This window comes from Coffea eugenioides, unplaced genomic scaffold (assembly GCF_003713205.1).
Source record: "Coffea eugenioides isolate CCC68of unplaced genomic scaffold, Ceug_1.0 ScVebR1_3427;HRSCAF=4637, whole genome shotgun sequence".
In the NCBI taxonomy this organism is placed as follows: domain Eukaryota; kingdom Viridiplantae; phylum Streptophyta; class Magnoliopsida; order Gentianales; family Rubiaceae; genus Coffea; species Coffea eugenioides.
The window spans coordinates 53,985-69,800 of record NW_020864003.1 but is presented as its reverse complement, the minus strand read 5'-3'; the positions used below and the strand labels follow the sequence as shown (position 1 = coordinate 69,800).

The following is a 15,816-nucleotide window of genomic DNA, read 5'->3' as shown; positions in this document are numbered from 1 at the left end:
TGGACTTGATTACTAGTTTCAACATGTTCAACATTTTTGGTTTATTGTAGGTTGCCACACTGTTAGTTGTCAAGTGGATAAGAGGGTTATCAAACTTTCCTCACAAACACTGGATCCTATCAGGGTTCTTTGCAGCCATGGTATTACAAACCAAGGCTGCATTGGACAGAGGATCAATCAGAAGCAGTGGGCAAATCCCAAACAGAAAGAACTTTGATCTGATCCCAAGTGAGCTTGAGGAAGACATCGTCGACCACTTTCTGCACTTTCCCTTCAATATTTACAAACAAAATATAAGCAGATATATTTTCCCCAGCTGGTTGCTGCACTTTCCGTTTCCTTTGCTGGCTTTGAGAACTACATCATCCTTTGCTGGCTTGCAACCTCTGGTTGATTGATTACTTACAATTTTTCACAGGCTTCGAATGCTGGCTTGAGAACTGCTCTATGTCCTTCAATTTTGGCCGAAGCCGAAGACCAGAACAAGTTCTCTTTTCATTAAAGGGTGAAGGGTAAAGTAGGCATATCAGGTGAAAGTTTGTGGTAGAAATCTATTTTCCGCAAGAAACACGCGCCTTTCCACTTTCCAGTGCGTTTAAGACAAACGCCGTAAATTTGACGATTTCCATCGACTTTTCAGAATAATTCAAACCATGGAATACCGACGCGTATGATATGAAATCACAAGGGGCTTTTCTGTATGATGGCTATACCACAGGGGCTTTTTTGTTTTTAACCCTTACAATTATTAAAATCTTATATATTCCATAAATTACTTACTTTCATCACCATATCGTTGATTATTATTTAAATTGTTCATCATCTCTTCACTTAATTTTGAATTAACTTAGTGTAAAAAAGAAAATTAATTGTTACACCAACAGAATTACCAATATTGTTGGAAAATAAATATTTATTGATGAAAAAAAGCAGATTGCTGGATCTTTTCTACTTAATTAAATGTGAATATATAGTTCTAGGTTTGTGGTCATTATAAAAATTTAAATTATCTAAAAGAATATTTATATAAAAAAAGAATATTTATCAAATTTTTGATATGTGATACATTATTTGATGTATACTATCATATTATAGTGACAGCATGTAAACAAATTTTTAAAAATTAGTAAATAATTAAACATTTAGAATACATTAATTTTTTAAAGTTAATATAAATGAACATGTAGGATTGTTGTTCATTTTCATATTTAAATTATTCATATTTGTATAAATTCACAATAAATAAAAAAAAAGACCGTGCTAAGGCAGGAACAAAATTCTAGTATTTAATTAGTTTTCACAATCATTTGTACATATCAAATTTTACAATATTTTGCCAAATAGTGATCATACATTATTTGGATACTTGTATTTGACAATTGCCCCACCCTTTGCCCTTTGCTACACAAACTCCATGCAATCCTCTATTTAACTTGCAATCTCAAGGACATTAGACCCAGGCATGGATATATCTTCAACTGGTCTAGTTAAGAATTTTGTGTTGTTATCCAATATCTTTTAATATTCTATAACTAAATGTTTTTATTGTATATGAAACTAACTAGTTTATAGTAGGATTTAAATTTTTTCAAATTTCATTATTTTCAATTTAGTTTCAGATACCATATTTTAGAGGTACAAGTAATAAGAAATTAGAATAAATGGAAAAAATTAAGTAATTCAAAGTAAGGGTAGTTCTCGTAATAACCACCTAAAATCATGGAATTTAGGAGCTGCCTGAAATTAAATAGTAATATATTTGCACTGATACTAAAAAATGGAGAAATGTGAAAAATATTACACCCTAGAGGCTTATATATCTCTCACTGTCAACTTAAGGATCTCCATTTTTATCCATTGATTTTATTACTCTAATCAACATTGACATTTATTAAAAACTTAGGATAGAAAAAAGTAATGAAAAACAATGGAAAAATTCTACAAGTTGACTGATGCACAAGATTGACATTGGTTTAAAAATTATAGTCTTTTCCTTTCTTGCCCTCAGCCAATATACTTTCATTGTAAATAACTTGCCTATGACATAATTCAAAAGTTATTTCCTTATTCCCTATTCTATTGTTATGGCATGCTGCCCTAGTGCAATTTTAATACAATGAAAGAAAAAAGAAAAAAGAAACTGCTTCTCTTGATAACATTCAAAGTGCGGACATCGTGCGACCAATTGAGTAGTTTGATCCTCAGCAGTTTAGGTCTAACAATGCATATATCTTCAGCTTCTTCACTCTTTATCATTCTGATTATATGTTGATATAAATTCCATAGTTACTATGACAAATATTAGCACATTTACTTTCACTTGGGAATTTCATTCTCATCCTACTGAGCTCATAACTCATGAGATTAAAAAAGTTAAAATATAATCTTGAATTAGTGATTAAATTCAAGTACTCTTACAACAAAAATTATTGTACTTTAATTTGACTCTCCATTTCTTCTTAGTCAAATTAGTTATCATTTGTCAAGACAAAAAACAACCACACCAATCATAAAGGAATTCCACCCCATTCTTGGACTTAGGAAGCGCCAGTCTACCCATCATTGTTTCAATCCTATCCATCCTTAGAATCCAAAGTCGAAACTAGCCAATAGTCCTGGAGAAGAAAATCTAGAGACTGCCAAAAGGTTGATATGTTGCAGATGCAAAATGAGCAAAACCCACAAGTGACTTTTTCTAAAAGGCTAGAAATATCTGCAGCCTTACTAGTTCAAAAAATCACCTTAGTGGTTTTCTCTTCTAGAGAAAAAGTTCATTGTTTTGGTAGCGTTGATGTAGTATTCAGAGATTTGAATCCCAAACTCCTATATCAATTGATCCCCAAACCCCTATACCAATTGATCACCTATGCCTTCTTTTGGAGGTTCATCACAAACTTAATGTTCAATATCTGAACAAAGAACTCACAACCCTTGAAAATCAGTTGGAGGCTCTAAAGAAAATAGTGAAAACCCTTAACCAGTATAGGGAAATCTGCTAAAATTATGTTAAAAGTGATCAATTGAAGAAAACAATACGTGAGCTAGTATGGAAATCAAAATCCAAATCTCCATGGGTTCAATCCTTATGGAATGAGTCAATTTGGCATCCATGCTAGGTAAAACCACTTGAGATCCTCGGTGACATGTTTTCTATGCCAATCCAATGCCACCTATAGTATTGCGCCAAGTGTCCTATTATTATTTACACTTGTGTTAAACCAAACCAAGTTGAATTATTTGAAAATTAAAGTGTAAATAATAACAGGACACTTGGCACAATACTATAGGTGGCATTGGATTGGTATAGAAAACATGTCACCGAGGATCCCAAGAGAGGTAAAACGGTCCTAGTGTTTTTGATCTTTTTCAATCTAAACCATCAAGCAGCATGGCATTTACCGCAGGGGCTGGTTCCTCTAGGGTAGTAAATACTAGCAGTTCAATCAACGGTGGCATGTAAAATGGTTTTTGCTGTGGAAAATGGCCAAACTTCAGTTTCTTTAAGTCCAAATTTTTCAGAACCTGCTAATGCAACTATGCCTCCTCAACCTTCTCAAGGATTCAGCAGTGGCTATGGTGGTTTCAACTGGTTCTAGATCTAGGTTACCAAAATCCCTTGGCTGCTATTAATTAATGGTTGTCATTTTTTTTCCTCTTTTTTTTCCGTCATTAATGCACGACTGGTTTTGTTGTTTTTTCCTTGTTATCTTTAGCACCCTTTGTATATCAAGGTGTAGGATTTGCTTCTTTTCTAATATTTGATGTATTTTCAGTTGTTATGTTGTTCAAATAGATCAGAATCTGGCAGGATTAATGCTTGTCATTTTCCTTTGCCTATTAATGCACGAAGATGGTTGTTTTGCCTTTAACATCCTGTATATCAAGGTGTAGGATTTGATTCTTTTTTATTTTCTGTTTCAGTTTTTCAATTGTAGTATTCTGATTTTTGTGCTGTACCTTGCCAATCCTGCTTTTAGCAGCGAACTATTTTCCTGTTTACTTAAACTTTTAAATCTACTTTCTTTGTTAACTTATATGTAATTGTTTCTATCCTATTCAGAACTTTCAGACTTGTACTAAAATTAAAAAAATTGAAACTCGATAATCTTATTAGGATAAATTTTGCTAGGAACATGTTTTGGTACTAAACTATTTTACAATCTTATTTAAAGAAAATTTGAGGAACCAACGTTTGTAAAACAATAAATTCTAATTCTATTGAAAAAAAATTGCATTTCAATGGTTCAGCATGGTAGTAAATTAATTTCACACAAGAACACTGAGAAACCAAGATCTACATGATCAAAAAAAAATTCAAGTTGCACCAAATTATGTAACCCATTATGAAACTTGGTAAAGTTTGACAACTTAGCCAATTTTTGGCGACTCAGTCTTATAGAATGACATCTTTGGTTCTTTTTTATAAGGTGCTATATACGCTTGATTTGTTTGATGTAATTATCCAAAATAAAAATCAAGAAGTAAAATATTCTCTTGTTTAGGACACCCAAGAAGAAGCGTACGAACATCGCACGTCATAGTTGTGAACTAAAAACTTTTCTTTTTCTTTGTTTGGGTAAGCTATTGTGAACTGAAATTATTTTGATTTTTTGAGTATCAATTAGGAAGAAGGAATTTAGCAATCATCATTTACAGTTCAATTAAGAATTCTTGGGACATTTTTTAGACCCTTTCATTTTTCAGCATAATTGATATTTTCTCTACAAATAAGAAAGCTCAGATGTTTACCTGCCTGATTAAATAGTAAACTCTTTTGTAATATCGGAGTTTTCGTGTCATGAAAAAAGAGCTAGTACAAATGACTACCACGAATTTTCACAATTTTTTCAACAATTAGTAATATTCCAATCGCATTTATATTTTTTGTCACGTCCTGAGCCCGTACGCGCCCGTCACGTGACATCCACCGTATTCCCAAGTCCCACTCAAGAATACAAGGCTACATTAATTAAATTACTTTTACAAGTATTAAAACAATATAATATAATTAAACAAAGTACGGTACACATCTCATATAAAAGGTAGTCTACGAATACCCAAAACGTTCGTACATTTATTTTCTAATTGAAACCATGAAAACAAAAGTAAATGAAGCTAACAACTAGAGTAGCTAGCCTACCAACTTCCAAACTAATAGAAGTCATCCTCAGGGTCTTCTACGTAAACCAATTTATGCTCCTCAGAATCTACAAAATGGTAAAAAGTGGGTTGAGCGACAAATTGCCCAGTAGGTAATATCTACCCCTCTATTGGACCATGTATTCGTAACTTTATAGATACATATCAAATCCTTTGCACATAAATCACCTCTATAATTTTGAAAGTAACGACATTTATAAAACAATCAGCAGTAAAGAATGACAAGGAATTTAAAAGCACTTTATTAACAACCATACATGAAAAATCGCAATGTCATAAATCACTTTGCAACAATTCATAAGTCTCTTCATATCCATTAATGAATCATCCCATAAAACGTCGCATATCCGTTCATAGATCATTTTAAAATAGTTCATAAATCATTTCATACCCGTTCATAAACCTTCTTTCAGTTCAGTTCATAACAAGTACATGCATTGACCGGCTACTAAGTACTCAACCTAGAGATTTTACCCCTTCTAGGTGGGCGACCAATAGGTTTCATGACTACCGATTGATCTCATTTCATACATGGGTCAATCGGCTAGACTTTATACCAGACTACCCTGACCTTGTCAATCGGCTGGACTTTATACCAGACTACCATGACTTTGTCAATTGGTCAATCGGCTGGGCTTTATACCAGACTACCATGACTTTATCAATCGGTCAATCGGCCAATCGGCCGGCTTTATACCAGGCTACCATGACCTCACCAATCGGCCGGACTTTATACCAGACTACTATGGCGATTAGACAGGACTGTAGCCTGGCCACTACCGTCTATTCCATGACTGCTCTGACCTTTACTTGTCAAAATTTATCTCATATACCGTATACATAAATCTTTGCTTTCATAAAAGATTCAGCTCATTTTGTATATAAGAAACATATCAAAACATTTCAAATAAGTCACATGGTCCATTTTTGTATAGTAAAATATAATTTTCATAAATATCCAAGCAAAGCATTTAATCAAACACCTTTCGAGTCACCACAACAAAATAGGATTGAAAACAAGAATTTCACTTTGCACATTTGAAATCTTAGAAGGGTAAGTACCACCTACCTCTGTTTGGCTGCTCGAGTGGAACTACCTTAGATCCTTGTATCGTACCTATCAAATGCATAAGCTTCCTAATTAGTTGTTATTTCCTATAGATGCATAAATATACAAACTCTAAACGAGTCGAAGATTCATGTCTAAACCATTATATGAACCCAAGCATCCTTTTCCTAAATTGAACAATTTCTATTTTTGAAAAATTTTCTAAATTGGAAAGTTTCTTAATTCGAAAAGTTCTCCATTTTGTAAAGTTTCTTAATTTAAAAGAAAATAATTATTCATAATCATGTTTATTAACTTGACTACTATCTTACTATATTTACTTATAATTTATAATTATTCATTATTATTATTATCGTCCCCGTCGTCGCTAATTTATTTTATTACCACTTATATATATATGTTAAATAGTTACTATTACCTTTCCCTTTATTTCCACTTTTATGCGTGTGTAGGTGTTATTATTATTTATGTATATATGTACATATATATATATATATATTGACTTATTATAATTATTATTGTCTTAGTTTATTCCACTCGTATTTATATTTTTATCTTCGTTTATATCCTTAATTTATTTCCTCCATGCCCATATTGTTAATATCCTTACTATTATTGTCTAATAATTATTATTTACTATTATTATTATTATTAGTGTTATCATCCGTATTATTATTTACTACTACTACTACTATTCTTATTATTATTTTAAGCGTCTCGTTTAACAACTTAAAATTTGTCTTACATTATCTAAATTAACCTAGTAAGGCTAGATTAAGATGTTTTAAATTTCCATTTAGGTACTTTAGACTTAATCAATTAAGTAAGATTTCAAATAACTAACCCTTTAATTCTAACGACTACTTTAGATTGGGTCCTAAATTTTAATACTCACGATAAACCATTAAAAAAAAGACTATTTATATTTAAAATTTATTTATTAAACATTTACTAAATTTTATACTATAGTTTGGTCCAAATTTAAATTTGTCGTTTTTCGTCCTTGGGTTGGACCCATGGTTGGCCAAAAGCCAACCTAGCCAACCATGTCTGACCATGGTCACAAGACTCTCTGGCGACCCAAATCTTCAATTGGTTGGCCGAAAAGGCCAACCATAATCTTATTCTATTGTCGCCAGCAGTTGCTAGTGACATCATCAATTTTTTTATTTTTTTTTTTGGTTCTTCGGCCAACCTTTCCTCTGTACCAAGGTTGCCGCACTTGCGAGCGACCTCTGTCTTCTTTTTTTTTTAATCGCTGAAGCTTGGCTTCAGCAATGGCAGAGAACAGCAACGGCGAGTTCTTTTCTTCTCCTTTTTTTTCCTCTTAATAACTTTCCAATCAATTTGGGTAAACCCTATTCATCCCATAATAAAATTTAATACCTTAATCCTACTAATTCAGATACAAATCCTCTTAAATCTCATATACCAGCATATATATCTATATATATATATAATATAATACATGTCCGTAAAATCTTTGGAATAATTAATCCGGCTACTAGAACTTAAAAGAGAAGTTTCACGTGAATTTGGGACTTACAGGTTTGGGGGTCTAGTCATCTGATCGATTGACGGTGTCGCCTACTTCTCCTTCTCTACTCTCTGACGGCTTTTGCTCTAAAGAGGCAGACGAAAGAAAGGTAAGTAGAGTGTTATTTTTCTTCTTAGGGTTTCAATAAAATCCTAAACCTAGCACCACCCACTAGTAGGTGGTTTGGATAAGAGTTTTAACTACTGTGAACTTTCACCCTATCTTATCTCATATTACCCCTTAATTAACCCTTTAACCTAACATGCAATTATTTTTTTTTCTTTTACCCATAGTAAATTACCATTTAATTAAATTGGGCAAGATAAAATGAGCCCAAAAACCGTGGGTTTTACATTTTTGTTCTAGAATAAGAAATTGAGAATCATATGTGTACAAATGGAAACTCTAGTTCCAAGTACAAGAATGAAAATGTTGTGCATGTGATGTTATAGGCAATGTTTTAAAACTTGAATTATTAAGTGAATTGGATGAGCTTTTTGTTTACAGTTCAAACTGGTTCAACCGGTTTAATTCAGTTGAAATGTTTTTCTTTTTATTCTTTTATTTACTACGTAAATTGGATTGACTTTAAAATTGAAAAAAAAAATAGTATGAATCAATACAAAAGTCTAATTTTTCTTTATCTATTTTGATCGATTCGACTTGTTCTTGACTTAATTTGGTTGATTTAATTGATTTTTTGGGTTCACTAGTGAACTGGACTAGTGCCATGGCTGCTTCATAGTTTGATCAGTCCAAACTGACCAATTTAGTCCAATTTTCAAAACACTACTTATAGGTAAAGTGCCGAAGACTTGAAGGTATTTTGACTATTGTTTGAATCATACCACTAAATTTAGTTTAAAATTTTTCAATAGAAACCAAATGATGATTTTATACCACTTTTTGAATCATACCACTTTCATTTTATTTTTTAAAATGAAATATATCAGTATTATTATGAATTGGACATATATGTATATATTGACAAACCAACGCAATTGTATAGTACATTAGACTAATGATCTACAGTGATACACAAATATAGGCACACAAAAAGTAGATATGTAACATGTAATAAACTGTATGTATGCATGTCTGAATATACAAATTATTTCTGCCTCTTTGTTACATATAAAGATATACTTAACAGGTATATATATTTTTTATTATGTAAAGTTTAAGAATTGAAAGAGAAGGTTAAGAACTTTTGTTATATTAAGAAGATAACCGAATAAAATCAAAACTCTAAATCATGTCTTGCTTGTGAGGTTAAAAAAGAAACGAAGATGAGAAATATTTTCAGTTAATTGGCAAGTTGGAGCAGCTTTAATTTTCAGTTAATTTCCAAAATTTTCAGTTAATTGCCATTTTCTCTCTCCGGTCCCACACTACCACGCCGTTCAAATTCGCCGGTTGATTGTGCGTAAAAATGGCCGCCACTTCACCATGATTTAAAAGATTCTGTTCATTTTTTAAAGCAAATCCCTTGCTACCTCAATCTCTTTACGACTTGCTCTACGCTCCCACGGAATAGTGGTGCCAGAGATGCAGCGAGGCGGCTCCGTCACTTGTTTAAAGGGAAGATCAAGAAATAAAAAAAAAGTCTGTGATTCTGTCCACCCTGTCCACCACCGGCGGCGATGCTGCTTCCAAGACTCCCAACAAACCCATTCCAGAGTCCACCACTACCGCCGAGAAGCGCACTGATACCAATAACAATGGTGACAAATCCGAAGAAGCACGAGGCAGAGGACGTAAAGGCGGCTTCTTTGGAGGAGGCATTCGGCACAAGTTGAGGAAGATATATCAACATGTTTCGGATTACCTCACAAGGAGATGAATCCACGTATTAGAAACAGAGAGTTCCCTGAAAGAGTCCGTAAAACAAATAGGTGGTGATGTGAAGGAGTTGAAATGAGGGATTGAAGAACTGAAGGATGAGGTTGAACGGGTCAACAAGAAGGTTGACGAGATGGAAAGTAAGGAGAAAAGATGGTGGTGGAAGATCTATTGGCTGTTCTGAGATGAGGTAATTCAGATTAATCAGAATTGTTAGATATGATCATTTTTCTTTTTCTTTTTTGCTTTTCTTATTAGAGATTAATCGGAATTGTTAGAGATGTAGTAATTCAGTTGATGTGATGCTAGCAATTGATGATAGCTAATGTACGGACAATTATTGGTGGTCGACTTTTAGGTCCTTCGTAAAGTTGCCTCTCTGTTTTTCTGAGAAGAAGCTTGTTGATCTTGTCAGTTTTCTTTCCCGAGGAAATTTCGGTCATTTAACAAAAAATTGTTTTTTTAATCTGAATAAAAAAAATATGTCATGTCTCAAATTGACTCATTCTCTTGGGTTAGGAGGGTCTACAGTTTTTATATTTGTTAAAATGTTGGTTTGTTAGTGGAATTTAGGACCATTTCTAATTGGGGTTCAACTTCATTGGGAACCCCATCCAATAATGATTAATACGTGTCCCATCCAATAATGATTTAGAATCTAACTTTTAAAATATCTCTCTTAACGAGACACTTGTTACTTTAAAAAGTTCTGCAATATAAAAACATGTATCTAACTTTTAAAATATCTCTCTTAATAAGACACTTGTTACTTTAAAAAGTTCTGTAATATAAAAATATGTAACAGAAGATCCAAACCAATTTCAGGTGTTGTTTGTGCACTTACGCTTTCCAGAGTTTGATATTTGGCCCATGTAGCATACCCAATGAAACAATTAGCTGATACATTTTCATAATGCCAAGATATCTAATACCTTTTACAACAAGTTGGTGTTTACTCTGTTGGAAATAGTTAGTGATAAATCCCATATTGAAAGTATGTGAAGGAAGAGGTTTATAATCAAGTGCACACCTATTTAAATCAATTTGGTTTATAGGAAATTTTGGAGGGAAACTTCAAAATTGCACATGCATTTGTCATGTTGACTATTAAATTAAAATATAAATTTAATGGTCAAAAGATTGGCATTTGGGTCTTAAGAACCGAAATTAATTTTAATTAATTTCATTTTAATATTTATTCTTAACTAAACAGTTTTCTTTTGGGGTTGTATCTGGTGATACAATGCATACAACCGTTAAATGTCCATTCATTTTAAAAGGTACCTATTCATGAAGAAATACATTTTCAAAAGACATGACATTTCTTTTGGGGTATCTGAACGTTATAAATAATAGTGTTCAGATAACATAGGCCTTACTTTTACTTCTGCTTTACTATTCTTCTATATTGTTCAAAACGAAATTCTCTAAACCGTTTTTGGGAGAATTTCTGCATACAACTGTGTGGAAATTCTGGTTGATTTTGTTAATTCTAGAGGGAATTGCTACAAACCAGGTAGTAGAATAGTGGGGGCAAATTTTTTTAAGGAAAGTGAATTTTCAGGTCAAAACCGTTTCCTATTATTGTAGTTATTACTGTTTTCCTATAAGCATTTTGGATGGGATTTAAGCTTAGACAAATCATAACGCTTTTTACTCTCCATCCTGGTTCAAGATGACGATCATACTTTTATATTTCTAGATCCATTAATCTTTTTTATCAATATAGATCTGGTCGTGGTACACACGGGTTTGTAGATTAGTGATACATTTAGCTGGGATCATCAACCTTATAAGAAACATTGAGAAAGACGTTCCAACAATTAATATGGATCTATTGGAATTATGGGCCCAAATATCCGGTGAGCAGCTCTCGATTTTAAACACGCTAAATGACTTGTCTTGACTCTTGATGGAGAGATTCTACAATATGCATGGAATAGATTATATTCAATCTCAAGTTGCCCCAGTTAAACACTAATTTATTTCATTGTCCGGTTTTTCACGTTTTCATATTTGAAAATGATGCATGCATCTACTTATAGATATCCTTCTAACCTTCCACAACATAGAGCATCTGTTTTTCTTGTAGTAAAGAACCATTTACACAGCAATAATGAACCGGCATGCGTTCAATTTTAGCAGCTGCTTCACAGCAGATATCAGTATCTTTTTTCTCCCTCTCCTCTTCCTACTGCCCATCTTCTTGTTCATCCTATACAAAAGAAGCTCTTCTCTCCCACCAGGTCCAAATCCATGGCCAATTATTGGAAATCTTCATCAAATAGGGAGCAGGCCACACATTGGCTTGGCTCAATTAGCACAAAACTTCGGTCCCCTCATGTCAGTTTATCAAGGGAGCCAACTTTTTATTGTTGGATTAATTCTTCTTTGCAAGAACTTTGTATCTTAATTAATTCATTACTTGCAAGGAATTCAAAGAACTAATACCAAAATTTTGAATCAGCTAACTTGTAAATAATTTTGAGACAATATAGTTCGTTATCATTGAGCATAAGTGCGTAATACGTGCAGCAATTTAGCAAGCATTAGGCATCACGGAAACAAATAAAACAATAATGTCTCGTTAGCCAAATTCTTTGCCAAACAAATTAAGCTACCATCAAGAGACGAAGACGGATACCTTAAATCACCAAATTTCTTCAACTCGTTCCTTGCATATGACCTCTACTAATTTGATAACCGATAAGGATATCGATCTCCTTAAATCTGCATGCAAAGAAGAAGCACAAAAAGACATGAATGAAATTCTCCAGTTCCAAATGTACTGAAAAACAAGATAATTTCTAGGAAAATGAATATCGTCGGAAAAAGGAAAATCCCAACCGGAAAAGAATTTAGACATCTCCATCACTAACAACAAATAAAAGGAGGAAGAAAATTATGGCAACTTTTCATGCATAATAGTCAAGAAACTCAGGTCACTGCAACTTTCCTTGACCATCTAGGCATTTTAAGGTTAGCTCTTGGAATAAACAGAAATGGTTATTATCTGTGAAGTTATCATTACGATGTGAGCTATAGGTCATCACATTTTAGTGTTGATTTACTCAACTCATCCATAAGAAATTAAACGAACGACAGCTTGAACACAAAGTCAAGTTTTAAGTTATTACAAAATCAAATAAATGGAGCCATAACTACCAGAAGGTTAATTATGTAATCTCTTGGTTTCTTGTAAACTAACTGATGATTTTTCACATTAGTTTGAAATGTTGGATGCAAGCAAATGTATGTTCGAAAATATTAGAGTTTGCAAAGTAGACGTAAAGTCCATTGTCATGACCACTTGATTATGGACTTCAGCAACTGCATTAATTGAATTAAATCTTCGTGTAAATTGGACGAAAGGCTATTAAATTGTTTCAAAATCTCTATTAGTTTCTATATAATTTTTATGTCAATTGACCCACTAAACTCCTAAAAGTGATCAATTGGGTCATTTCGGCTATTCTTTTGTTATAACATAGAGCTCGTGGCACACTAGCTGCACACGACATTTGTTAGGGTATTTTTGTCATTTCGTAGATGAAAAATATTATAAAGGGTTAACTAAGACTTAGAAAAGATTAATGACTATGGAAGCGCTCAATAAAGAAAAGAAATTTCTTAGAAAAAAAAAGCTATTACAAAGATGATTCTCGTGATCCTTAATCTTTTGGAAAAAGAATATAAGTATGTTAGAAATAAAGTAATTGGATTTACATTTCGAGAACCACAAAGGAAGAAAAATTACAAAAAATAGTCATGATAAAACTATTATATTCTTGAATGGGTAAAAAGGAATAAAAAGAAACTATTTTTAATTAGAAAAAGCAATGCAAAATTCTTATTCTAAGAAATTTCATCTCTTCTAAGAAATTCCTTTTTTTTAAAAAAATTTCTTTACCTATTTGCCAATTCAATAGTTACTTTCTTCTCGACTTTTTTCCCCCTTTTTTCATACTATTTTGGTTCCACCCCATTCTTAGACTTAGGAAGAACCATTTCCATCCTACCTCATCCTTGTTTGTTTCCACCCCATTCTAATTAGACTTGAGAAGCACCATTTCAATCCTATCCCATCCATTACTGTTTTGAAGACCATATGAAGTAGTACGTTGTAACTACGCTTGATTCAGAGAGTAAAATTTCCATAGCATACGAAGTATATAAATAGTTGACCCCAAGTAGTTGTTTGACAAAAAAAAAAAAAAAAAAAGTAGTTGTTGGATTTTATTTTTGCTGGCTTCCCTCATCGTTGAGTAAAAAAAAAACACAACACTAAAACAAATACAACAATCATAATTCTTCATCTCCTGGATACACTAAGATACCAACGTTTTTCTTCTTCAAACATAATGATCATTGAGAAATTGGGATACTCTGTTCATTCTTGAAGAAATTATAAGGATCAACTTTGGTTTTCACTTGGACCAATCTATCAAAATTATCCTTGAAATATGGAGCACCCCAGATCCTTGCTTTTTCAACACTTGTTTTACCTTTGTTATTCACACCCAAATCGAGGTCCCGACTGTTAGCATAGCCAGCTCTTGGATTGTTAGGAACATATTTTCCAATGACCTTGTAAAGCTTTCTCAGCCAATCAATACGCTGCTTGGACACCACTTGTTCATCCCACGAAACCCCTTCACACATGAGGTACAAATTTCCTCTATGTGGGAATGGAGTTGCTGATTCGGGAATTGTTTCCATTACCCCTCCTCCAAAATGATTCCACTCCAGCATTCCCATAAAGGGAGGTAATTCATTAAGCTTTCTCAATATCTCTTCAATCCCATTTTCAGGGATAGGCTCTTTGACAAAATCGGATTTAGCCTTGTAATACAGTTTAGCTGAAGAGACTCTGCTGGTCAGGGACTCTGTAATGTTACTAGTTGGTAGACCGCTGGCATAAGCAAAATATTGGATCCATAGCCATTTCGGTGGCAGATCCTGCTTCTTCAACCCCAACTCAAGGAAGATTGTTGGGTCATGATTGAAACAGACAGTTACACACTTCGCCACGGGAAAACAGAACACAAATGTATCCTTGTTACAGGTTCTCTTACCTGTTTGATTTGAATTGATACTGACAATTTTGGGGTGGTGATAACAACGGTTTAGTGGGTTAGCTTTGGGGCAATAATCTTGGCCACTTTATATAGAAGTTTTGAGTTGGCATTTTTGTCCCAAGGTTCTGTTGATTGGAAACATGGCAGGTAAACTTTCCTCTGGAATTTCAACCAATTTCAACTTGTATCCAAGAATGACAGCAAAACTAGCACCGCCTCCACCTCTAATAGCCCAAAAGAGATCCTCACCCATGCTCGTTCTGTCGAGAACTCTTCCGTTTGCATCGATGACACGAGCATCGATGACATTGTCTGCGGCCAGGCCAAATTGCCTTACCAATGGACCATAGCCTCCGCCACTGATGTGCCCACCAATGCCAACAGTAGGGCAGTAGGCAGCTGGAAATCCCAGAGTGCTATTCGCCTCATAAATGCTGTAGTATACTTCCCCAACGGTTGCTCCAGCTCCAACCCATGCGGTTTGACCTTTAACATCTATGGAGATTGAACGAAAGTTGGACATGTCAAGGACGAAAAATGGGACGTTAGAAGTGTAGGAGCTCCCCTCAAAGTCATGGCCACCGCTTCGAATTCTCATTTGTAAGCGGTACTTCTTAGAGCAAAATATTGCTGTTTGAATCTGATTTTCAGTCAAAGCAGTGATAATGACTAGGGGCTTTGGAACTTCGGGTAAAAGGAAGCGTAAATTGTGGATGTACTGGTCCAAGACTGATGTGAAAGAAGAGCTGTTTTGGGTGTATATTGCTTTTGCAAAATATGAGGGGCTATCGGTATAATTCAAAAGGCACTGAACAAAATCTCCGCGGGAAGGATGAGAAGCAGAAGCCCACGAGATGGAACAGAGGAGGAGGAAAGCAAATTGAAACATTGTTGAATAGGACATTTTCCTCATTTTTGGGTGATTTTGGCACGATTCCTGAGTATGGTATTTATAGCGTTTCTTGAATGAATTGACTTCAAATCTAGTGATTAAAAAAAAAAGAGTGTCCATGGTTTCACTCCTAACTTACCGCCTAACTTTGATGGCTTCAGTCATGTGCAAGCTGCAAAACCACATGAGCAGCTCTTATCACGAAGAGCAGCTCTGCAGATTGGCAAGAAAAATTTCT

At 33.8% G+C, this 15,816-nt stretch overlaps 1 protein-coding gene across 1 annotated transcript; it reads right to left on the bottom strand.

The window, feature by feature from the left end:
- Nucleotides 1-13,973: 13,973 nt before the first annotated feature.
- LOC113757922 (berberine bridge enzyme-like 24) lies at nucleotides 13,974-15,590 on the bottom strand. Its single transcript, XM_027300986.1, has 2 exons — nucleotides 14,840-15,590; nucleotides 13,974-14,683 (listed from the first exon to the last, which is right to left on the bottom strand). Exons 1-2 carry the CDS (start codon nucleotides 15,588-15,590, stop codon nucleotides 13,974-13,976), a joined length of 1,461 nt encoding a protein of 486 aa, XP_027156787.1.
- Nucleotides 15,591-15,816: the final 226 nt, after the last annotated feature.

Bases quoted from the DNA above. Each gene is read 5' to 3' on its own strand.
- LOC113757922 (XM_027300986.1), bottom strand. From the start codon at position 15,590: ATGTCCTATTCAACAATGTTTCAATTTGCTTTCCTCCTCCTCTGTTCC. The intron at 14,684-14,839 runs GTTTACCTGCCA...CAAATCAAACAG, and splicing joins GGTTGAAATTCCAGAGGAAA to GTAAGAGAACCTGTAACAAG.